Source organism: Vicugna pacos, chromosome 12 (assembly GCF_048564905.1).
Source record: "Vicugna pacos chromosome 12, VicPac4, whole genome shotgun sequence".
Lineage (NCBI taxonomy): Eukaryota > Metazoa > Chordata > Mammalia > Artiodactyla > Camelidae > Vicugna > Vicugna pacos.
In genome coordinates this window covers 23113601-23136784 of record NC_132998.1, presented here as the reverse complement: position 1 = coordinate 23136784, position 23184 = coordinate 23113601, and the positions used below count along the sequence as shown (strand labels likewise).

General features: G+C 42.3%; 1 protein-coding gene and 1 long non-coding RNA gene across 11 annotated transcripts in view; one reads left to right on the top strand and one right to left on the bottom strand.

The window, feature by feature from the left end:
* The window catches only part of GRIP1 (glutamate receptor interacting protein 1), a 619135-nt gene extending 596913 nt beyond the window's left edge, over nucleotides 1–22222 (top strand). For all 10 annotated transcript variants that reach the window (XM_072973033.1, XM_072973029.1, XM_072973032.1 and 7 more), the window contains 2 exons: nucleotides 9105–9251; nucleotides 21968–22222. In XM_072973033.1, the coding sequence (XP_072829134.1) occupies nucleotides 9105–9251; nucleotides 21968–22195 (375 nt within the window). In that variant the 3' untranslated portion in view covers nucleotides 22196–22222. The remainder of the gene's footprint in view (nucleotides 1–9104; nucleotides 9252–21967) is intronic.
* On the bottom strand, nucleotides 13216–22093 carry LOC107033663 (uncharacterized). The gene is made up of 5 exons (XR_012078431.1): nucleotides 21961–22093; nucleotides 19265–19423; nucleotides 16914–16974; nucleotides 15758–15814; nucleotides 13216–14821 (listed from the first exon to the last, which is right to left on the bottom strand). It is a non-coding gene; the product is annotated as an uncharacterized lncRNA (long non-coding RNA).
* Nucleotides 22223–23184: the final 962 nt, after the last annotated feature.

Here is a 23184-nt window from a genome sequence, read left to right as displayed (position 1 = left end):
TTAAAATTCCCTTTGGGGCCATGCTGGTCCGTGGAAGGGCCACAGGGAGGCGGGAGACCCAGGTTTTCTCTCGGCACAGCTTAGCAAGTGTTCTTTTTACATCATCATTTGCTTTTTCTTCCTTTGCCTGAGGATTGGGGCCTCCAGGAACATAGGGGTAGTGGTTAATACCCAGAGCTCAGGAAACCTGTCAGGTCACCTTGGTAGTGAAGGAAGGTCCACCACCACTCTGCAGTCTTCTTGGTAACTCGAATCTCGGAATTATCTCTTTAAGCAGGAATTTGGATACTTCTGTGGTATTTTCAGTGCTAGGGGAAGGGTCTATCCAACTGTAAAGGTGTCTGTGCATACCAGTAGGTATGTCCATCCCCTACATGGGGCATCTGGGTCAAGTCCATTGGCCCCTCGTCCCCCGATGTTGTATGGGCTGAGGTATGGGGTGGCTTCCTGGGTCACTGCAGGCACAAAGTTCGCAAGCTCTGGTGACAGTTTTAACAATTTGGGGCAGGCCCTCCCCCAGGCACACCTGAGTAACCAGTTTGCATACAGAGTCTCATCCTAAGTGGGAGGTTTCGTGGAGGTTTCACTGCGTGGCCCCAGGAACGAGAAGCTTGTTATCTTTTGCCAGCCACCCTGAGAGGTCTCGTTCCAGTCCCGTACGTGTAGCCCACCCGAGGTCTTCAGGTGAATAAGATGTACCACTGGTGGCGGGGGTGGACTGTGGGCATGGGAGCTGCAGCTGGTAAGACTGGCTGTGCTTTGGCTGCGGTCTCAGCCGCCTTGTCGGCCAGGGCGTGTCCCCATATAAGGGAGGTGCTGCCCTTTGGGTGGCCTCTGTGGTGAATGATTTCAGCCTGCTTTGAAGGCTAGCCCGCTGCTAGGAGGCCTAGAATTTCTGCTTGATGTTTTATAGGGGGCCCTTTGGCTGTTAGTAGTCCCCTTTTTGTCCATAGACAGTATGGGCACGGAGCACCGGGAAGCCACAACTGGAATCGGTATATATATATATATATATATTCATATTCGCATCCCTTTCTCAGCTGCTGTGCTCTGGGCAAGGCGATCCACTCGGCGGGAGTGTGAGAGGGCAGAGCTCCAGACACGACTGTCTGCGGCTGACTGTGGTGTAGCCGGCCTTTCTTTCTCACCCCTTTGGGTATGAATCTGCTTCCGTCAGTAAACCGTTCTGCTTCGGGATTGGTCAGGGGTCGTCCTTGAGGTCAGGCCTGGGGGTAAACTTGTCAGTTGTCTCCACACGGGAGTGAGCAAGGGACCCGTGGGGTGGGGGTGTGGCGTTAGAGGAGCCGGGTTCAGAACTGACAGACCTTGAGAGTGAGGCCTGGGGTGCCTAGAAGGAGGGCGTGGTGTTTAGCCAGTTGTCCACCCGTCAGCCATCGGTATCCTTTTGCTTCTAGGACTCCTGTACCTGGGGAGGAGTTAGGACTTCCAGTGACTGTCCCAGGGTGAACTTATGGGCCTCTTCTATTAGAGCAGTGGTGGCTACTGCCCCAAGACAGCCTGGCCATCCAGTGTCCACCTGAGCAACCTGTTTTGAGAAACGAGCTGTTGGTCTACAGAGGTCCCTGGGTTTTCGGATGAAAACCCCCAGGGCTACCCCTTGTCTCTCAGCTATATAGAGGGTAAAGGCTTTTCTAAGTTCAGAAGACCCAATGCAGGGCAGTCCCTAATTTTTGTTTTAGAGCTAGGAAGTCCTGTTGGCAGTTTCGATCCCAGTTGAGGGGTTCGTGGTCACCTCCTTTTAGGGCCTCATAGAAAGGATTTGCTATGAGCCCAAATCCAGGTATCCAGATCCTGCAAAATCCTGCCGTCCCCAGAAAGGCCCTCGGTTGCTGCTCAGCCTGGAAACTGGGGGAGGAGGTTGTTGAAGGGTTCTGATTGCTTCTCTTTGGTCCTGGACTACAGTCCTTGTCCCAGAGATGAGCACATATCCCAGGTCCTTTACCTGTTGGGTAGAAATCTGGGCCTTGTGTAGAGAGACTCGGTACACTCAGTCCCCTAGGAAGCTGAGGACCTGAGTGGTATTTTTATCTGGGTCCTCCCTAGTGGGACTGGAAATGAGGAGATCGTGCAAGTAGTGTAGGAGGGTCCCACCCACAACTGCGTTTCTCTTCATTCCGTTGCTAATGCGTTCCCAAACAGGTGCGGGCCTTGGAACAACACTGTCCAGGTTAGCTGGGAACTGTTACGAGTGTCTGGATCTGTCCACTCCGAGGCTGATATTCGGAGTCTGGGTGCAGGGGAATGCAACAGAAGGCGTCCTTTAGGCTCAGCACTGTAAACCAGCGTGCATTTTCTGGAATGCATTTGCATCACACAGGACTATCATGTGAACTGGAGCCACTGCCTCATTAACTACCCTCAGGTCCTGAACAAACCTGTATTCTCCACTTTGCTTTTTTATGGGCAGAATGGGGGTATTAAATGGAGATTGGCAGGGTTGTAACAGCCTGTATCTTAACAACGTAGCTATTAAAGTTTGGATGACTCATTTGGCCTTGAGCCTCCAGGAATACTGTCTTTTCTATAGGTAATCAGCATTGGGTTTCAATGAAATCTGAGCTGAGGGCACATTAGCAGCTCCACCCAGAACCTCAGTGTCCCAGACAGAGGGGTTTACTTGAGAAACAATATGGAGTGGGACGGACACACCCCTCTTACTTGAGGTTGAGGCAGGCTCCCAAGGCCAAGAGCAATTGTTTCTCCTAGTGCATGGCTTCTCCGAGGACGTCTCCAAATTGAACTACTGTCTGGAATTCAGTGAGCAAACCCCTTCCCAACAAGGGGACAGGGCATTCATTCATGGGCAGGCATTGGTGTGTAAAGGTGAAACTTCCTAGAAGCAGCTGAGGTAGGCAGTGAACTGCGTGGTTTTGGACTGTCCATTGATCCCCGTTATTATACAGGGTTGGGAGGACAAGGGTCCAGGGAAATCAGCACAGAGTAGGTGGCCCCAGTATCTAATAAAAAAAAAAAATAACTTCCCAACCTGCCACATCAAGGGTTACCTGAGGTTCCTTCAAGAAAAGCACCAGGTGTCTTCTGGGAGCCAGGGAGGCTCCCTGGACTGTCAGTCTTTGGTCCTCTCAGCTGTCATTGGCTTGGGAGCCCCAAGTCCCCTTCAGGACTGGGGACCATCCCACTTCCAGTGGCCCTTTGCATACGGGGCAGGTCCTGTGGACTTTTCCCATACAGAGGCTATTCGTCCTTCCAGTGGCCCTCCTGGCTGCATTTAAAATGGGTCCCTTCTCAGTGGGGCAGTGGCTCTGATCCAGATTTTCTAGAGGCTGCCCTCACCATGGGATTTCGCAAGGGGGCGTAACCCTGAGGTGGTGCAGGGGGTAGGGCTGCCGCCAGTATCTGTGCCTTTCGGTGTTGTCCCTGAATCCTTTCTGCCTTCTCAACCCTATCTCGGTTGTTAAATTCTCCAGTGGCCAAGTATATGAGCTGATCCGTGAGGGCTTGGGGCCCCACAGCTGCCTTTGGTAACTTTCCCCCAACGTCTGGTGCAGACTGAGCAGTAAGATTAGTGTTTACTGGGACTCGCCCTTTGCGGGTGTTGGGATCAGTACTAGTACACTAAAGGCTTCCGCCAGAAGGCCCTGGAAGAGCGCTGGATCCTCATCCTTTGCATCTTCCTTCTCAGACTTTGTCATCATTAACGGGCTTAACATACCTTTTCATCCCTTCTGTGAGGGACCTCAAAGGCATAATCTCCATCTGCCCATCAAGCTATGGCCTTTCATGGTCCATCTGGGAACAGCTGTGGTGTAGGGGGGAGGGGTTTTTAGTATTACAGTGAAGGTGGAATGAGCTGAAGGTCAATGGCTGGACTGTTCTCAAGGCCGCCTTGGTTTCAGCCGGTCTCTATCATCGCAGCAGCCGCGCCCCCTTCATTTACCTGTGTTCACGCTCTGTCCCTTTCCTTCCGGTCTCACCTCTACAGATACCAGGTCATTTCAGATTTTAATACTTTATATACACTACCTCACTTAAAATTGTATTCTGGCCCATCTGGCAGGGTTATGATGATGATGAAGTCAGGTATCTTCACTGGACTGTGAACTCGTGACAGCTGTATTGTTTATTGCTGTGTCTTGTTTTTTTCACTTGCTATACCCTCAGTCCTTCAGGCAGTGCCTGTGGCACACTGTAGGGTCCACTGCGCACATGTCCAAACACGCATGCACGTGCATTCACATACACACTCTGATAACAGAGGGAGCTTGCAAAAAGCATCATCTCACTAAGCTGGAGTTCCCTCACCTCCTTTTCTAGAACACGCAGTAGCCCCTCTGGTGAGTGAGGTACCATGTAGGGCAAACTTCCGTGTGCAGAGAAACGGGCAGGTGCCAATTGGGAGCAGGGTCTGAGATTCATATCTTCAGACGCTCCTCAGAGGTGTCGATGCTTCTGGCCAGGATCACTCTTTAATTGGCAAGACACATTTTGTTTTTTCTCAAAGCAAACATGTAACAAAATTCCGCCCCTTCTAAAGTGTACTGTGGGAAAGAGGCAGGTAGGGGGGAGAATGTTAATGCACCCTATTTCATAGGATTGAAGATGCGATTGACTATAAAACAGTCTGATTTCAGAGAATTTAAAGTATGAAAAAAACTACATCTTAGGCTATGAAATAAGGCATTTTGAATGGCAGAAGAGTATAACGGTTAAGTGCCTGGAGTCGGACAGACATAGCCCTACCATTCACTACCTTTGAGACCTTGGCCAAGTTACTCCACCTTTACAAAACTGAATTTCCTCACCTATAATATGACAGTAACCACTAGGGCTGCCTGGTGATTAGGATTGACCCAGCCAGCTTGGTATTTTAGTTCTCGGTCCAGTGAAATAAAAATCCACAAATGACCACTTCTGTATTTCCTTCAATATTCCATACTTCTCTGAAGTAAAACAACTGGGTATAAAAAAATAAACCTGGCTCTGGACCTGCCAGGGCTTCAGGACAACAGGGGGTTATGTCCCCGCTGACAGGAGCCCCGTCTCCTCAGGACCCAACAGGAGGTGCTGCACTGAAGGGAAGGTCATGCAGAGGATCCAAGACTCGGTGGCTACTGGTGTACTCCTCCCACAGTGCCTCTTAATAACAAGTGGATTCCTACTGGGTGATGAGCATCACAAATTTGGCTGACCTTGGTCTGGGTGTACGTGTCTCACTGGTGGGCTTGGCTCCTGTGGGAACTTGGCTCCTTGCGGGGCTGGTGGAGGCTGGATCTCTTCAGGACCCGCCGTGGTCTCAGCTTCATGACAACGCTCGACCAACCAAGTCTACCCAGACAGGAGCCAGACATCTTCAAGAATCACCAGGAGAATAGATAAACAAGATTATACTGTATAGCACAGGGAAATATATAAAAGATCTTATGGTAGCTCATAGAGAAAAAAAGTGACAATGAATATATGTATGTTCATGTGTAACTGAAAAATTGTGCTCTACACTGGAACTTGACACAACATTGCAAAATGATTATAAATCAATAAAAAATAAAAAAAAATAAATAAACCTGTTAGAAGGTTTTAATCTTCACATTTTGCCCTGTATAGCTCTGAATTCTTTGACTCTTTTATGAGAATGTATTCATATATTGTTTGTGATAAAAAAATGAAATATATAAAAAATTTTATTCAAAAAAAATTTTAATATACATTTTAAAACAATTAGTTAAAAAGCAAACCCAAATCATTGCTTGATGTGTGCAACAGTTTCTGCGGAGGGCATCTGGTAAACCTTAGTAAAACTAGCAGTCACTTTTTTTTTTTTTTTTGTAGGGGATGGGGGCTAAAATCTGAGCCTTTATTTTTTTAACTGAAGTATAGTCAATTACAATGTGTCAACTTCTGGTGCACAGCACAATGTCCCAGTCATGCATGTACATACATATATTTGTTTTCATATTCTTTTTCATTAAAGGTTATTACAAGGTATCAAACATAGTTCCCTGTGCTATACTGAAGAAACTTTTTTTAAAATCGATTTTTATATATAGTGGCTAACATTTGTAAATCTGAAACTCCCAAATTGATTCCTCCCCACCCACTTTCCCTGGTGACCATTAGATTGTTTACTGTCTCTGTAAGTCTGTTTCTGTTTTGTAGATGAGTTCATAGTGTCCTTTTTTGTTGTTGTTGCTAAATTCCACATATAGGTGATAGCATATGGTATTTTTTTCTGGCTTACTTCACTTAGAATGACGATCTCCAGGTCCATCCATATTGCTGCTAATGGTATTATTTTATTCTTTTTTACGGCTGAGTAGTATTCCCTTGTATAAATATACCACAACTACTTTATCCAGTCATCTGTCGATGGACATTTAGGTTGCTTCCATGTCTTGGCTATTGTAAATACTGCTGCTGTGAACATTAGGGTGCATGTATCTTTTTGAATAAGAGTTCCTTCTGGATATATACCCAGAAGTGGGATTGCTGTATCATATGGTTAATCTATTTTTAGTTTTTTGAGGAATCTCCATGCTGTTTTCCTTAATGGCTGCACCAAACTACACTCCCACCAGCAGTGTAGGAGGGTTCCCTTTTCTCCACACTCTCTCCAGCATTTATTGTTTGTAGACTTTTGAATGATGGCCATTCTGACTGGTGGGAGGTGATACCTCACTGAAGTTTTGATTTGCATTTCTCTGATAATTTGTGATATTGAGCAGTTTTCATGTGCCTACTGGCCATTTGTATATCTTCATTGGAGAACTGCTTGTTTAGGTCCTCTGCCCATTTTTGGATTGGGTTGTTTGCATCATTTGCAATTATTTTCTCCCATTCTGTAGGTTGTTTTGTTTTGCTTATGGTTTCCTTTGCTGTGCAAAAGCTTATGTTTAGTTAGGTCCCATCTGTTTACTTTTGCTCTTATTTCTATTGCCAGGGTAGACTGCCCTAGAAGGACATTTCTAAGATTTATGTCAGAGAATGTTTCCCCTATGTTTTCTTCTAGATTTATCGTGTCTTATTTTATAGTTAAGTCTTTAAGCCATTTTGAGTCTATTTTTGTGTATGGAGTGAGGGAGTGTTCTAAATTCATTGATTTACATGCTGCTGTCTCATTTTTCCAACACCACTTGCTGAAGAGACTTGTCTTTTCTCCATTCTTGCCTCCTTTCTTGAAGATTGACCAGAGGTCTGTGGACTTATTTCTGGGCTCTCTATTCTGTTCCATTGATCCATATGTCTGTTTTTATGCCAGTACCATTCTGTTTTGATGACTGTAACTCTGTGGTATTGTATTAAGTCTGGGAGGATTATTCCTCCTCTTTGTCTTCAATATTGCTTTGGCAATTCTCGGTCTTCTGTGATTCCATATAAATTTTAGGTTTGTTCTAGTTCTGTGAAAAATGTCCTGAGTAATTTGATAGGGATCGCATTAAATCTGTAGATTGCCTTCAGCAGTATGGCCATTTTAACTATACTGATTCTTCCAATACAAGAGCATGGGATATCTTTTTTTTTAAGTTTAACATTTTTTATTGAGTTATAGTCATTTCACAATGTTGTGTCAAATTCCAGTGTAGAGCACAATTTTTCAGTTATACACGAACATACATACATTCATTGTCACATTCTCTTTCACTGTGAACCACCGCAAGATCCTGTATATATTTCCCTGTGCTACACAGTACAATCTTGTTTATCTATTCTACATTTTGAAATCCCAGTCTGTCCCTTCCCACCCCACGTCCACCTGGCAACCACAAGTTTGTATTCTATGTCTATGAGTCTGTTTCTGTTGGGGTTTTTTTGTTTGTTTTAAGATTCTGCATATGAGTGACCTCATACGGTATTCTTTCTTTCTGGCTTACTTCACTTAGAATGACATTCTCCAGGAGCATCCATGTTGCTGCAAATGGCGTTATGTTGTCAGTTTTTATGGCTGAGTAGTATTCCATTGTATAAATATACCACATCTTTATCCAGTCCTCTGTCGGTGGACATATAGGCTGTTTCCATGTCTTGGCTATTGTGAGCGTGGGATATCTTTCCATTTCTTTAAGTCCTCTTTAATTTCCTTAATCAATGTTTTGTAGTTCTCCATGTCTTTCAATTCCTTGGTCAGATTTATCCCTACGTAGTTTATTCTTTTGGATGCAGTTTTTAAAGGGATTATTTCTTTACTTTCTTTTCCTAAAAATCGCAGTCACTTTAAAGTGTTAAGTGAGTGTGATGCACTGAGTATGTTGCCTGGCATCCAGCACCGTGGGTCGCAGTGAACATTACATATTAAATGCGTTTGCCGCTGGAAGGCAGGGTCTTCTCTCATTCACTGCTGTTTCCCAGCACCTGGAACAATGCTTAGAACATGGAGGGACGCAGTACACATTTGATGAACATATGAATGATTTGATAAATGTATACACCTCAGACTAACACTTGCAGGTGGTCAGGTGGAGAAACGGCGGTTGGGGGAAGCTTTAGCTGGCAGTACTGGCCTCACACAGAGGGCCAGCCCAGGCCCATAGGTGAGAAGGGTGAATGCCTTGAGTTGCTAAACCAAACCCAGGACAAGGACTGAGAGAGACACTCAAGCCAGGCCCCAGAGCTGGGTGTTCCTTACAGGAACGCTTTCAGATCTCTTAAGTCCCGTCTTGTCCACAGTACTGAAGCACTGGGGACTTCCTGCCACTTGCTCAGAGGCAGAAGATCTACTGAGCGCTGTTCCCAGCACAGCACCGGGCACAGTGGCAGGAAGGAAAGGCCTTTGGCTGAGTCCTGACATCTGGCAGCTGCGAAGGGCCAACCCGGACTCCTCCCAAAACCTGTGGGTTGCTTCAGGAGAAGTCAGCATGCCCTGGGGAAATTCTCACCTATATATACCTGATTGCAATTTAAAAAATATTAAAAAGACCAGAACTCCCCAGCATTTCTTCTTCTCCTTTTCCAGTTCTGGGTTGGATTTTATAAATTCCAAGGATGTTTAGAGAATGGAAGAAGCTTCAGGGATGGGTGGAGCTGCCTAATCCATTGCAAATCCATTGTTACTGAAATCAGTTTGAAAAGCTCCACAAGCAAAAGTCCTCAAAGTACTTAAATGTCCCTTTCCCACTTTTTTCACTTTCCAGGTGACCTTGTACAAGGGCTCTGACATGGAGGACTTCGGGTTCAGTGTAGCAGACGGCCTGCTGGAGAAAGGAGTCTACGTCAAAAACATTCGCCCAGCTGGGCCAGGAGATCTTGGTGGCTTAAAGCCCTATGACAGGCTCTTACAGGTAAGACCTCAGATGGAATTTTAATTAACTCTTCAGTCTTATTCAACCAGTGCCTGTTGTGGGACACAGCGGGACCACCTGGGACGTGGTGACCTGGGTCTGACAAAGAATTTACCAGAGACTAAGTGTAAGAATAGAAGGGTTTATTAGGGTATGCTGCCATAGACAGTAGCAGGCCACGCCGACGGGAGATGGCTGTGTGAGTGCCGGGGCAAGGGACGCGGGGAAAGGTTACCAGTTACGCTGCCACAGACAGCAGCGGGCCACACAGGCCAGGGGCAGCTGTGTGAGCACCGAGGGCCAGGTGTTAGGGCGTTTTATTTATAAGGTCAAGCCCCAAGGTGCCTGATCGGCTTGGGCACAAGTCTGTCGACTGAAATAAATGCACAACCTAAAAGTTGAGTTATGTTTTATTCGGTGGACATTTCTGAGGACTGGAACCGCTTCGAGCCCAGGATGACAGCCTCTCAGATGGCTCTGAGGGGCTGCTGCGAAGAGGCAGGGGAGGAGCCAGGATATACAGGAGCTTTACAACAAAGACCAGGTCAGTGGAAGTTAAAAGATTACTTGTTAACTAAAGAAAACCAGGCATCTCAAGTTAAAGAATTTAGCGCTTTTCCATGTCTGGGAGGAAGCAAACATTTGGGTTCATTGAATTTATTCCTTTGACAAGCACCTTGCTATCCAGGGCCAGTATCTATTCTGAGTCCCCTCAGAGGGCGCCACTGTGAGCGGCTGCAGAGGCCGGGCTGCAGGCTTGCCTTCACTGGGGGGTGGCGGCGGCTGCTGATGGTTTCAGCTTTCTTTGTTTACTGATAGGGTTGCTCCCCCTTGGCCCTAAATTCGACCAATATTTTGGGAGACATTTCGTGACCCATTTTGCCCCTGGGCACTAGGAAGGCTCGTTCCTCCGTCAGGCGGAGACTGTGGTGACGCGCCACTCAAAGTGCTGGTTGTTGGGCCAGGATTGTCTGGATCGCCTGTCTCACCAGTCTGTTATGATCCAGGCAATGTTTCCCCTTGTTGCTCAATCCCATACCTAGAATCACACTATTACAATTATTTTATACAGGGTTATACTGTGATCTGTTTTTCCAAGATGTTTGGCCGTCCTGTCAGAGGCCTAGTTATACGTTGGGAAATGTGAGCGATGACAATCTTATAAAAGAGAATAAGTAATACAGTTAGGAGTATTGATAAATTCATACAGAGCGTAATAATTTAGAAACAAAGAACAAATTACAACAATGATCAGTATAACTGGTTGCAACCTGGTTGCAGTGACCCTCAAATCCACAGGGGAGCCAGCTGGAGAAGTGAGATTCTGGGAGGGTCAATTAGGAAAAGACAAATGTTTCATCCTTGTTCGCAGAGGCATACTTCACCAACTTGTCGTAGGTCACAGAGCAAGAGTAAAGGTTTTCCTGGAGAATAAAGGCCAGTATGTTTCTCAAAAATCATAAGCTTATCACTCATACTTATCGGTTCCCTTAGTTCTATGTAATTAGTTTCTGTTTATCTGGATAAAGTCATCAGGTTTCCATTAGAGTTTTATAATTTACCAGTTCACTGGTATGATCTAAAAGTTATCAGGAACTTTTTAAAAAGTCCCTTGTTTGTGAATCTTCCTGAGGATCTTTTTATAAAAGCATCAGAGTAAAACAATGACTGTTTATATAAATGTTTATGAATGACTTAAAATGACAAGGTTAAAGATTTGATTATACTGCAGTTAACAAGCAACTTGGGTATTTTTGACATACAACATTTTAAGATAATTAGCATTATGACTGATACTGATACTAGATTCTTAGGAATTTTATACAAATTTTGAAATAACTGTATTAGGTTATATTGTGGAGATAAAAGTCACTAAGTTAAAACCTCAGTTTTATCTCCAGTTACTTGACAATTTTTTTAAGTAACTTAACATACCAAATATGTCTAGCTAGTTTAAGATCTCTGTGGGATGTTTCAGGGGCCCTCTGAAGCACCCCAAAGTTAGCTGGAGGCCAAAAGAACCTTAGAATTTGGTACTTGGGAAAGCTTGTTAAAGTTTGAAAACACTTGGTCAGATAAAACCATAGGTCACTGTGAAACAGTACCTACTCTACGGAAGTGGCAATGGTTCTAAAGACAGGAATAACTTACAACACTCACGCAATCTGGTATCAAAAGTAGCACTCTAAGAAACTTTTCGTAACATACAGAATTAAAACCCAGTCTCGTACTAGTTTTTAACAAAAAACTCTTTTCTTAGGGTTCCTTCTCAACTCTGTCACTTTCTGTATCCATATTATTTTATCCCTTAATTCTCTCATCTAGAAACTACCAACTCTAAGTAGCAAAATGCAGTCTTATCTTTTATACCTTCTTTTGTTGAAAACAGGTTTTCTACTGTATACCAGAATATTTAATTTTTTGTAGTAGCTTTACATATCTAAATTAGAACATTTAACTCTTAAAATCCTTGATTTCCCGGGAAAACGAGGATATAAGCAATTATGAACTGTCTTCTTTCTTAGCGTTCTGTAGCCAATAAATAATTTCTAAAATCATGTGCTTCCTTATAGAAAATCTCTTAGGGTGGCAAACATATTTATCAATAGAACCAAATACCTTTAGCTTCTTTGTAAAGGCAAGCCGATGTTTAGTAAGTAATGTTTTAATATCTTACTTTATTTGGGAATGACCTGGTTATTTAATAAACTCCCATCATTTAATTTAGCACAACTCTAGAATTTTATGATACCAAATATTTGCAGAGATTATTTTAAGCATACCTTCCTAAAATATAATTTTAAAGCATTTGCCCAAAAGCTCTTATCTCATTTGTATTTAATGTTCTTGTAAGAATTGTATCATACCAAATTACTGTTATTATATCTGCTGCAGATTTGACTTTCATTAAACCTAGGTACAGTAAAGGTATTATACTTAATATTGATGACTCTAATTAGATCAAGAAACTTAATCTAAACTTAATACCAGGTATTAAACTTAATATTGAATATTTCCCAGTTCACGTGAACCTGAAAGTCAATTTGGCCAGTTTTTATTTTAGAAATATTTAATTTGTAAGCTCTTACTTTTAAGTCAATTAAATAGAACTCTTATAAATTTAATTGGTATTTTTTAGCAGTAGAGACATCTTATACCTATAATGTGTACAGACTTATAAACAGACAAAACTAGAGACCTCATAGCTTCACTTTAAAACTTAGTTATGAGTTAGTATTACAATATAAATTTATTGCTTATAAAGAATAGTTGGAATAAGTTGAATTTGCTTGTTCAAATCACTAAGGCTTACTATTTATGGAAAAGACTTTCAAGATTTATATTTGTCCTTGAGAAAGTCTGAAGGAACCCTCAGAGTTCTGAGCTCCAAATGCCAAAAATTTCCTTGGCCTTAAGTTTTACTCTGTTGATCTAATTAGGTTCAGTCTCAGGTCAATGTGGTATTTACATTTCTGATTTGTAAGAAAGACAGTTGCTTTTAGTTCACCAAAGAACTGGTCTGTCACCTAAGTCCAACTGTATCTCCTTAATTTGCTTTTTTGTATCAGTGAGAAGACTTCCAAACAAAGAGTTCCAGGTTTTAAAACATTAGGGTTTACTTTATCATGTCTTCAAAGGCTTGCATAAGGCATTTAATAAGGGCTCTCTTTCTTGGGTTACAAGTTAAACCCAGAGTAAATTTCCATTGTTTTTATTAGCCCCTGAATATTAGCTTTTAGTCGTACTTTATATTGTACAGCTCAGGTAACCGTATTAGTTTCCTCTAGTACGTTTAATGCATGTTTCCTGAGGGGCAGATGTATGTGCCCAGTCTTACAATACCAAGCAGGGGATGCAGTCCCCACTGAAACGTATCTATCCCACAACATAATTAAGCAAAAGAGGTTTATATAAGGTCCACCTGAATAAGCTATTGACTGAAATAAATGCACAACCTGGAAGCTGCGAGTTAGTTATGTTTTATTCGGCGGACAGTTCTGAGGACTTGAACCCCTTTGAGCCCGGGATGACAGCCTCCCAGATGGCTCTGAGGGGCTGCTCCAAAGAGGCAGGGGATGAGCCAGGACATACAGGAGCTTTACTACAAAGACCAGGTAGGTGGAACATTAAAAGATTAGTTGTTAACTAAAGAAAACCAGGCATCTCAAGTTAAAGAATTTAGCTCTTTCTCTGTGTATGGGAGGAAGCAAACATTTGGGCTCACTGAATTCATTCCTTTGACAAGCACCTCACTATCTAGGGCCCGTATCCTGTCCTTTCTTATTCTGAGTCCCCTCAGAGGGCACCATTGTGAGTGGCTGCAGAGGCCGGGCTGCAGGCTTGTCTTCACTGGGGGGTGGCGGCAGCCGCTGATGGCTTGATGGTTTCAGTATTCTGTGTTTACTGATAGAGTTTGCGGTATTTTTGGTTTACAGTGCTCCCCCTTCATCCTAAATTCGACCAGTAATTTTGGGAGACATTTCATGACCAGTTTTGTCCTATGGTGCTAGGAAAACTCATTCCTAGATCAGGAGGAAGATTCTGTTGACGTAACAATTATGAGCGGCAACAGGGATCAGGCCCTGTTGATTACTAAACACTAATGTATCCTGATCGAGGAAAATATTCCCTCTTGTTGCTTCTTCCCATATCTAGAGTTGCACCATTACAATCATTGGTCTCATACAAAACTATGTATTTGGTCTACTGTTTCAAGTTCTCTAGTCATTATTTTATCAGAGGCTCAGTCACACTGTTGGTAATGCAAGAAGCAACGATTTTGTAAAACAGGCAAAATTCAAATATAGTTAGCAGTATTAGTAAAGTCATCAGTAATTTAAGCTGAAAACTTCCATTAGGTGCAGCTCAGTGTATTCCCAGGTCATCTGACCCCCAGGTCTGTTCTGTACCAATCCTTATCTTCAAGGAAGACATTATACCGGCATTATTCATGAGACTCCCAGCCAAATTTCCTAGTGTTATTAGGCTGGTTATCTTTAGTATAGTTTAATTTTTTTCCAACATAAGAGAGCCTTTAAACTTAAACGTCCATAACCTGGTGTTAACCATGTAAGTCCTTTCCGTAATTGAGGGAGGTTATATTCTTTGGCTGAAACTCTGCTGTTGCCTTGATTGAGCTTGAGTGACCTTATAAGAAAGTTTATATTTATGGCCAGGCTCAGAGCAGGTATTAGTAATTGGCCAGGTGAGGGCTCTCACCTTGTAATGTCAACAGCGGCCTAAATAGAACTATAATTTTTTTTTCCAGAATTAATTTCCTGAGGGCTATCTAGTTAGAGCCTTGGAGTAGGGAAACCCACCAAGGTAACACAGAAGTGCTAGATACAGGTAACTGACCATAAACCTAACAATTGGATTAGTTCATAAGCAAAGGTATGAGCAATTATCAAAGTAATTGGTACACAGGCCTGGTCCGGTGTCTTGGGTCAGCTGTCTACCTCAGATGTCGTCGTCTTCTCATCCTGGTCTGGTAGCTTCTTCTCCATTTGAGCATTGTTTCAAGGTGAGCAGTCCTCTATAGGCCAGTCCAGTGAAGGGGCTCTTTCTAACTGGAAATTAATCCAAAAGTCAATTTTCTTTAGCTTTTGCTGTGCATGGTCTGGTTAACAGAACCTGATAAAGGGCCCTTCCACCCAGGTTGGAGACAGTTCTTTAAGTCATGTCTGTTCCAGTATGTATAATCTCCTGGTTGTAGATCATGGGGCATCTGATCTTCATCCAAGGATGGATTACTGAGCTTCAGAAACAAACCTAGTGTCCCTTTAATAATTTAATTAAACTTTGCAGCAATGTAACATAACAGCAAGGAATGATCTGGTCAGTCGTAGTAAAATACAGACCTCAATTAACAAAAATAGAATTTACTATCCACTGAAATATCTTTTTCTAAGGTTACCCTCATTTTATCAAATATAGCCAAATCAAGATTAACTTGTCTGCAAGTTAAGTCTGATTATTTGATCATATAGGCTCTTTTAAATTGGCTGTGCTGGAACTTTTTATAAGGAGTCTCAAGCTGAAATTTTAACAAGGTCTTGTAAGGCCAGGAAAACCACGTTAAGGGCTTGTCACAGATTTAGATTTAGGTGAATGCTTTTCTTTTCAAGTTCCATAAAATACCTTGAGATTCCTGTATCTGTTAGGAGATGATCTTCCTATTATCTGATAGAGCCACTGGGGACCTAAGAGTTTCCAGTCTCTGGAGGGATCAGAGAGAAAAGATAACTGTTCCAAGTCTGCTTACATAGGTATAATTTATCAAGTTGCTGAGTCATAATTAGCTTAAGGAGAAGGGTTTCTTTTTATCTGGGAAACACAGATTAAAAGCCAGTAATATTTCAGACAAAATAAATTATAACCATATTTATCGGTTTAATCAGTCTCATGTAACTAATCCTTTTTTTGCTGTCAAGTTTCATGAAATAAGAGTCTCCATCAGACTTTTAAAATTCTCACCCAGTTCAGTGCTATAATCTGATACTTACCAGAAAACAGCAAATCTCCTTGAGAAAGCATTTTCCAAAGGCATCAGAATAAAATGTCTATAAATGACAAAAGGTTTTAAAGCATGGTTAGACACCTAGTTACACCATAATCGATAAAGAAACCTGGTTACAATAACCAGAATTATGACTGGTAACATTTCAGACATTATCAGATTTTTACGAATTTTACATGATTTCTATAATATCTATATTAATAACATTTTCTCATACCATATAACCTAAGAAGATTTATTTATTTGACAATACTTCCCATGTAACTTAACATTCCAAATGGAACTTACTAGTTTAAAAATCTCTCTTTGGGATGTTTCAGGGGCCCGCTGAAGCATTCCAGATTTAGTTGGAGGTCAAAAGAATTCTGATTAAAATTTGATATTTGGGGAGCTTGTTAAAAAGTTTTAAAATACTTGGTCAGATAAAAGCATAGGTCACTGTGAAACAGTACTTACTCGTTAATAAGATATTTCAAAGGTAAATGCAGAACAGATCACTTCAGGGGTAAAAGAAACTTTACAATCTGTTCCTAAAGGGTGGATTAACATTTTAAGAAAACTTTGTCCTCTTAACAGAGACAACCAGATCTAGTCTTGTACCAGCTTACTTCTAAGATTCATTTACTTTGACTAAATTTATTCTAAACTTAGCCAATCCCGACCATGTACAAAACTCTTTTTATCAGGGTCTGTCTTCCCCAAGCCTTCCACAACTTTCTATACTCATATTATTTTGTCCCTTATTTTCTCTTCCATTCAGAAGTAACCAGCTTCAGGACAGTCACTCTTTCTCCATTAACAAAATATAATTCCATTCCTCATACCTTCTTTTACACACTCATCTTATTTTCCTAGCATACTGAGATGTTTCCCTTAATAGTAGAGAATATTTCAGGGTGGCACCAGACATTTATTAATATTTCTAAACACCTTTAGTTTCTCTGTAAGAGGAAGTCAATGTTCAGCAAGTCATTTTTCAATCTTATTTTATCTGAAAATGGCATAGCTATTTAATAAACTCCCATCACTTGACTTAATTTAGCACATTAGAATTTTAAGATGCCAAATATTTGTAGAGATTATCTTAAGCATACATTTCTAAAATATACTTATTTTTAAACTATTTACCCAAAAGCTCTTACCTCATTTGTGTTCCGTTTAAGAATTTTATCGCATCAAATTACTATTATTCTTTTGATAAATCTGCAACAGATCAAACAAGATCTTATTTGACTTTCATTAAACCTAGGTACAGTAAAGATATTATACTTAATATTGATGACTGAAGCCATCTATATTAATTAGAACAAATGTAAACTTAATGCCAGGTATTAACTTAATACTGAATATTTCCCAGTTCACATGAACCTGAAAATCAAGTTGGCCAATTTTTATTTTAGAAATAGTTAATTTGTTAGCATTTACTTAAGTCAGTCAAAGCTCTTTTATAAACTTAATTTTTGGTATTTTTTTTTAGCAGTAGAGACATCTCACATCGATAATGTGTACACAGACTTATCTAGAGATCTCATAGCTTCACTTTAAAACTTAGTTTTGAGTTAGGTATTACAATATACACTTACTGCTTATAAATAACAGTTGGAATTTTCTTGTTCAAATCACTAAGGCTTACTATTTATGGAAAAGACTTTCAAGGTTTGTATTTATCCTTGACAAAGTCTGAAGGACCTGGTAGAGCCCTGAGCTCTGAAGTGCCAAAAATGTCCTTGGCCTTAAGTTCTACCTCATTGAGCTAATTAGGCTCCTTCTCAGGTCACTGTTTTTGTCGTATTTACAGATCTGATCTGCAAGACAAAGACAGTTGCTTCCAGTTCCCCAAAGAACTGGTCTGTCACCCAGGTCCAGGGGCAATTTCCCCTCCTAAACTAGTTTCCCAGTGTCAGTGAGAAGACCTCCAAACAAAGAGTTCCATGTTTTAAAACTTCAGGTTTACTTTATCATGTCTTCAAAGGCTTGCTTAATAAGGCATTTAATAAGGGCTCTCCTCCTCCAGTTCCAAGTTAAACCCAGGGTAAATCTCTCTTACTATTTTTATTAGTCCCCGGATATTAGTTTTTAGTTTTACTTTACATTGTCTGGCTCAGGTAACTACTGGTTTCCTCTAGTACGTTTAATGCATGTTTCCTGAGGGGCAGATGTATGTGCCCAGTCTTACAATACCAAGCAGGGGAAGCAGTCCCCACCGAACCATGTCTATCCCACAACATAATTAAGCAAAAGAGGTTTATATAAAGTCCACTTAAATATACTAATTTTTAAAAACTTCTATCTCAACAGTATCAATGCATACCTTTAATGTTTTCATTAGGTTTAATCAGTAAGTCTTGTTTTTAGGAGCCCTAGAAGACTTTACCTCTTGTCCATTTTATCCAATTTTATCTAAAAATTCTCTGGGAATCCCCAGATGAGTTTGAGCCGAAGGACTTAGGCCCTTGTCAGTCTTTAAATTTGATTAATGGGTCTAATTATTGCCCTAATAGTTGATCAAGTATCTGGTTTTTTATTCCAGCCCTATAAATATATATATTTTAAACTTGGGTAAATAGAGCAGACTTGTTTAATCCATAAATGTCCATTTCATTTATCCCATTTTAAATAACCATCTGAAAAATACTTATCCCATTTGGGATAAGTCCCTTATTATTTTTTATTATTATTATAAAAAAAATTGTGTGCATCCGTGTTGGTTACTTGTACCTTTTGGATGGCAAAGACCAAGGTTTTTAAACACCTGCATAAACACAAACACATAAAGTGCCCAAGAAAGATACAACATTTATGTTTCAAGAACACAGGAGGAGAAATCCAAGTTCCCTAAGCAATAAAGCAGCCCTGGCTCAGTTATTTTCAGGGTGAGATTTTCTTTAATTCTCAATTAAAGTTTTGTACGTACGTAAACCTGGCCGGGGTGTTAGTTGGAGGCTGGCAGTCTGTCGTTCCCTTGTCTTGTTTTGAAAGTTCTAGTCCCCATTTAAAGTCAGTTTGTCAGAATAAAATTGCTAGTGCCTTTCCCTACAGGGACGCTGCACGGCATGAGGTCTCTGCCTCCGTGTTTCTCAGTCACCCGAGAAAGCCGGTGCTGGCCAGGAGGAGGGAGCCGAATGGCTGTCGTGAGATTTCAGTTTATCTGACAAACTCTATTAAGGTAGCCAACTCAAGGAAAAATGACAGACCAGTCCTCCCCCTAATTACCCAGTCCAAGCCTACTCAGTGTTCTCTTAACTGAACAGTCTTCCCAGTCTTTCAACTGAGGATTAAAACCAGTCTCAACTGAGTGAAATCTTCCCAGTAGCTTTTACTGAGGATAACCCGCCCTGTGTCTAAACTGAGCAAAACTCTTCCCAGTGGCTTTCGCTGAGGGTAACCCAGGTACCTCTTTTGAAACTGAAAGTTTCAAGGATAACGTACTCCTCCAGAGAGGAGCGTAACACCACGGAATGAAACTCAGGTCCTAGAACCAGGAGAGACTCACCCAAATTCCTCTGGACTCTCCGAGGTGGCAGGTGGGCCCAAGAGGCCTCTGCTGGTACCGAGGCTCCGGATCCTTGTCGAGTTCAGGTGAAGGAGAGAAGTCTGCTCTGGGTCCCTTCATAGTGGTCGCCAAAACTGTCAACTGACATAAATGCACAGCCTGAAAGTTGAGAGTTATGTTTTATTCGGTGGACATTTCTGAGGACTGGAACAGCTCTGAGCCTGGGATGACAGCCTCCCAGATCACTCTGAGGGGCTGCTGCGAAGAGGTAGGGGAGGAGCCAGGATATACAGGAGCTTTACAACAAAGACCAGGTCAGTGGAAATTAAACCAGGCATCTCAAGTTAAAGACTTTAGCACTCTTCTATGTCTGGGAGGAAGCAAGCATTTGGGCTCATTGAAGTCATTCCTTTGACAAGCACCTCGCTATCCAGGGCCGCATCCTGTCCTTTCTTATTCTGAGTCCCCTCAGAGGGCACCACTGTGAGTGGCTGCAGAGGCCAGGCTGCAGGCTTGTCTTCACTGCGGGGTGGCGGCAGCCACTGATAACTTGATGGTTTCAGCATTTTTTGTTTACTGATAGGGTTTGCAGTATTTTTCGTTCACAAGTCTCTGGTTGCAGGCGAGATAAGAGGTTTAGGGCCCGCGAAGGGCGGTGGGGTTTATGACTGATGAGGTGGGCTGAAACAAGCCTGCCAGAGCTACTGTGAGATGAGGCATTACGTAGGGCTATTAATTTGTTAGGGGAACATGCCCAGTAAAGAATGCACTTCCTGTTGAGGGAAAGCAGGCAGATGTCCGAGAGCCCAGGAGTGGGGCTTGAAGGCTGTTGGTGGGCCCAACACTGCCTACCCAGCCTCCTTTGCCTCAAGACTAGATTAGAGGCCCACCTTGGGTAGAATTCACCCGTTACTGAAACTCCCTGTTTCCCTGTATATATCCTCCAGCAAGTTATAAACTGCTCGAGAACAGGGCTAGCACTTAATTCCCCCATTTCCCATTACACAGTGTTTTGTATCTCAGTATCTCACACTGTATCTAAAACCCAAAAGCTGACCCTTGTTTACTTTATGGAGTCCCACTGTGGTCAGGTATCGTTTCATTGGGCAAAGCAAAGTCCTGATCTCTTGTGCAGTTTTAGGAGCATTTAGCAGGAAGAGAAGAGGGTTGACGTCAAGTCGGGGAAAGTGTGTTCAACCAAAATGACTCTGTCCTCAAACAACTAACTTTCAAAGCAGGAGGCCACACTGATTGGTTGGCTTTTAGACATGTGTTCACCAAAGCAAGCTGTCATTGATCCGTTAGTTTTAAAACCAATTCTGGCGAACCTTTTTAGCATGGCAGTAGAACAGTTAATCTTGTCCTAAGAGTATGGGACACTTTTATTTTCCAGAGATACTCTAATTTTTGCTTAATAAATAACTATGGAAAAGTTGACCTAAGTGTCCTCTTTTTCTATAAATTGGAGCTACACCTACTTTCCTGGAAGATGAGGCTTAAAAAAGTAGACTGGACTCAGATTGTGAAGGGCCTTGAGGGCAAAGATAAAGCTCTTGGACTTTTTTTCTGGAGGTGTATTAATTTCTTAAGCAGTATAACACACTTTGTAATGCAGAACGGTAATACAATAATCTCATAGGTGACTAGGGAAGGGTGAAGAAGGGGAAGCTCACAGGAAGGAGAACAGAGAGGGAAGGTAAGACACCTGCACCAGAGCAGAGTCTTCAATGCCTTCGGCGCATCCTGGTGGAGCAGTCTGCGAGGCAGTTTGCATCTGTCGCTCAGGAGAGAGGTTAGAGCCAGAGCTAAAGACTTGGGATACTGCAGGCATGGGTCTGGATAAAGTTGCCTATGGTGGATTTATAGTTTAAAAAAATAAAAAGAGAACTAAAAATAGAATTCTAAGATAAACAAAATTGAAAGGATACGAAGAGGTCAAGGCGGGAAAGGACTGAAAGCGAGCAGCTAAACTGATCAGAGGGTCAAACAAAGTGGTGTCATAAGAGCCAAGGAAGGTTTAAGGGTGAGTAGGCATCAAGAGCGGCTAAAGGCCAAAGGGGAGAGAACTTGAGACACCCTTCCTCTCTTGGACACTTGGGGTCATTTGCATAACCTAAGGGTCAGGTCCCAGACATGAGAAGATGCAGGAGACAGCAGAAAGTCAAGGACTGGAAGCAGCATGTAGATGGTTTTTAAAAACTTGTTGGTGAAGAATAAGGAGAAGTAAAAGAAGGGCGCAGGTATAAGCTGAAGGAGGGGGTGGGCTAACGAGTGAGCAGTTGAGGATCGTGGGACGGGCTGTGGAGTCAGCCAGACCGCCTGAGGTCACATCCTGGCTGGACCACTTACCTGCAACTGATCTAAGGCAAGTCTCTGTGCCTCACTTTCCTCATCTGTAAACTGGGGGGACTGTTGGGCACTTGGAGCACCTGCCGTGAGCGAGGCAGTCTGCTCAGCGTGGGGATGTTGGGATGTGTCCCTGTTCCCCGCTTTCAAGGGCCTTACGGTTTAGTAGCAGAGTAAGCCAGCTGACACCCACGTTCTAACGTGGTCACGGCAAGGACAGGCCTCTCTTTACAGGCTGCTCGTTTACATACTTGCCAGACTCTAAGCAACCCATCATATCTGAGCTGTTCCTCTGGGTTTGGGGAATTGCCTTATGTCTGTAACAATCATTCAAAATGGCGCTTCTTTACCTTTCAGGTGAATCATGTCCGAACGAGAGACTTTGACTGCTGCCTCGTCGTGCCGCTCATAGCAGAATCCGGTAACAAGCTGGACCTGGTAATCAGCAGGAACCCACGGGCTCCACCCAAGTCCATAGAGCAGACTCTGCCTGGAGGAGAATGGGGGGAACAGAACAGTGCTTTCTTCCAACAGCCTAGTCATGGCGGTAATTTGGAGATACGAGAACCCACTAATACATTATAGCAACGCTTTTTATAAAGCGGGACAAGACTATCTACATGGTGCTAAAAAAAAAATCCCTTTAAGATTTCTGTGACATTTGAAGCACAGATAATCACACGGCATTAACTGCAAGCACAGGGGTCCTTTAAATCTCTCATGGCTCATGTTCACGTCCCTTTTCAAGTTGAGGCGGTTTCTCTGTTGGTGGTCACTATGGTCTATGACAGGCCATTCCCTGCCAAGCCCACGGGGTAGAGAACAAGAAAAACAGGCAGGTCACCCCTCTCCACAACATTGGAGGAAATTTTTTTTCACAAGTTCATCTTCCTGTTCCTTTTTAAAAAGAGCAGTGTCTATTTGAAAGTATTCTCTATGGTAATTTCCTTAAATCACTTTGAAATCAGTTTCTTACTACGAAGTCAATGTCAGAACTTAACCAACAAGGCTGTTCATGAAGCTGGCTCTACCAGGGGATCTAGGCTGGTGAACTGCTGGGGCTGCTGCTATGGGAGGGGAACAGGCATAACACTGAGTCATCTTACCATGTTTCAGCAACGATGCACGTAGGAGACCATAATAGGTGGTGGTAAATGTTTGCCCGAGTATAGGAATGATTTTAACTAAGATGTATGCTACTTCCCTATGCAACAAATTATCAAACAGGATATGTCTTGTGACCTGTTTTTCTTTTTTAAGGACACATTTTTCATAGCTAAAAAAATCTGATAATGAATTAGGGTGTTTAGTTACACAGAATTAGTTATATTATCTTATTTTTAAAATTGAAGACTAAGAATTTGACAGAGAATGAAGAGTCTATAAACATGAGGTTTCTCTTAATGGGAGGCAAATCACTCATACTGCTTGACATGTTTGGAAAACTGGTTACACTGACGGGTGTACAGCACACGTACTTAAAAGTAATGACACTGGACTCTCTTTTGTTCTGAGCCATGCCACTTACTGAAATTGTAAATACATTTTTCACAAAATGCATTGCCAATTATTAC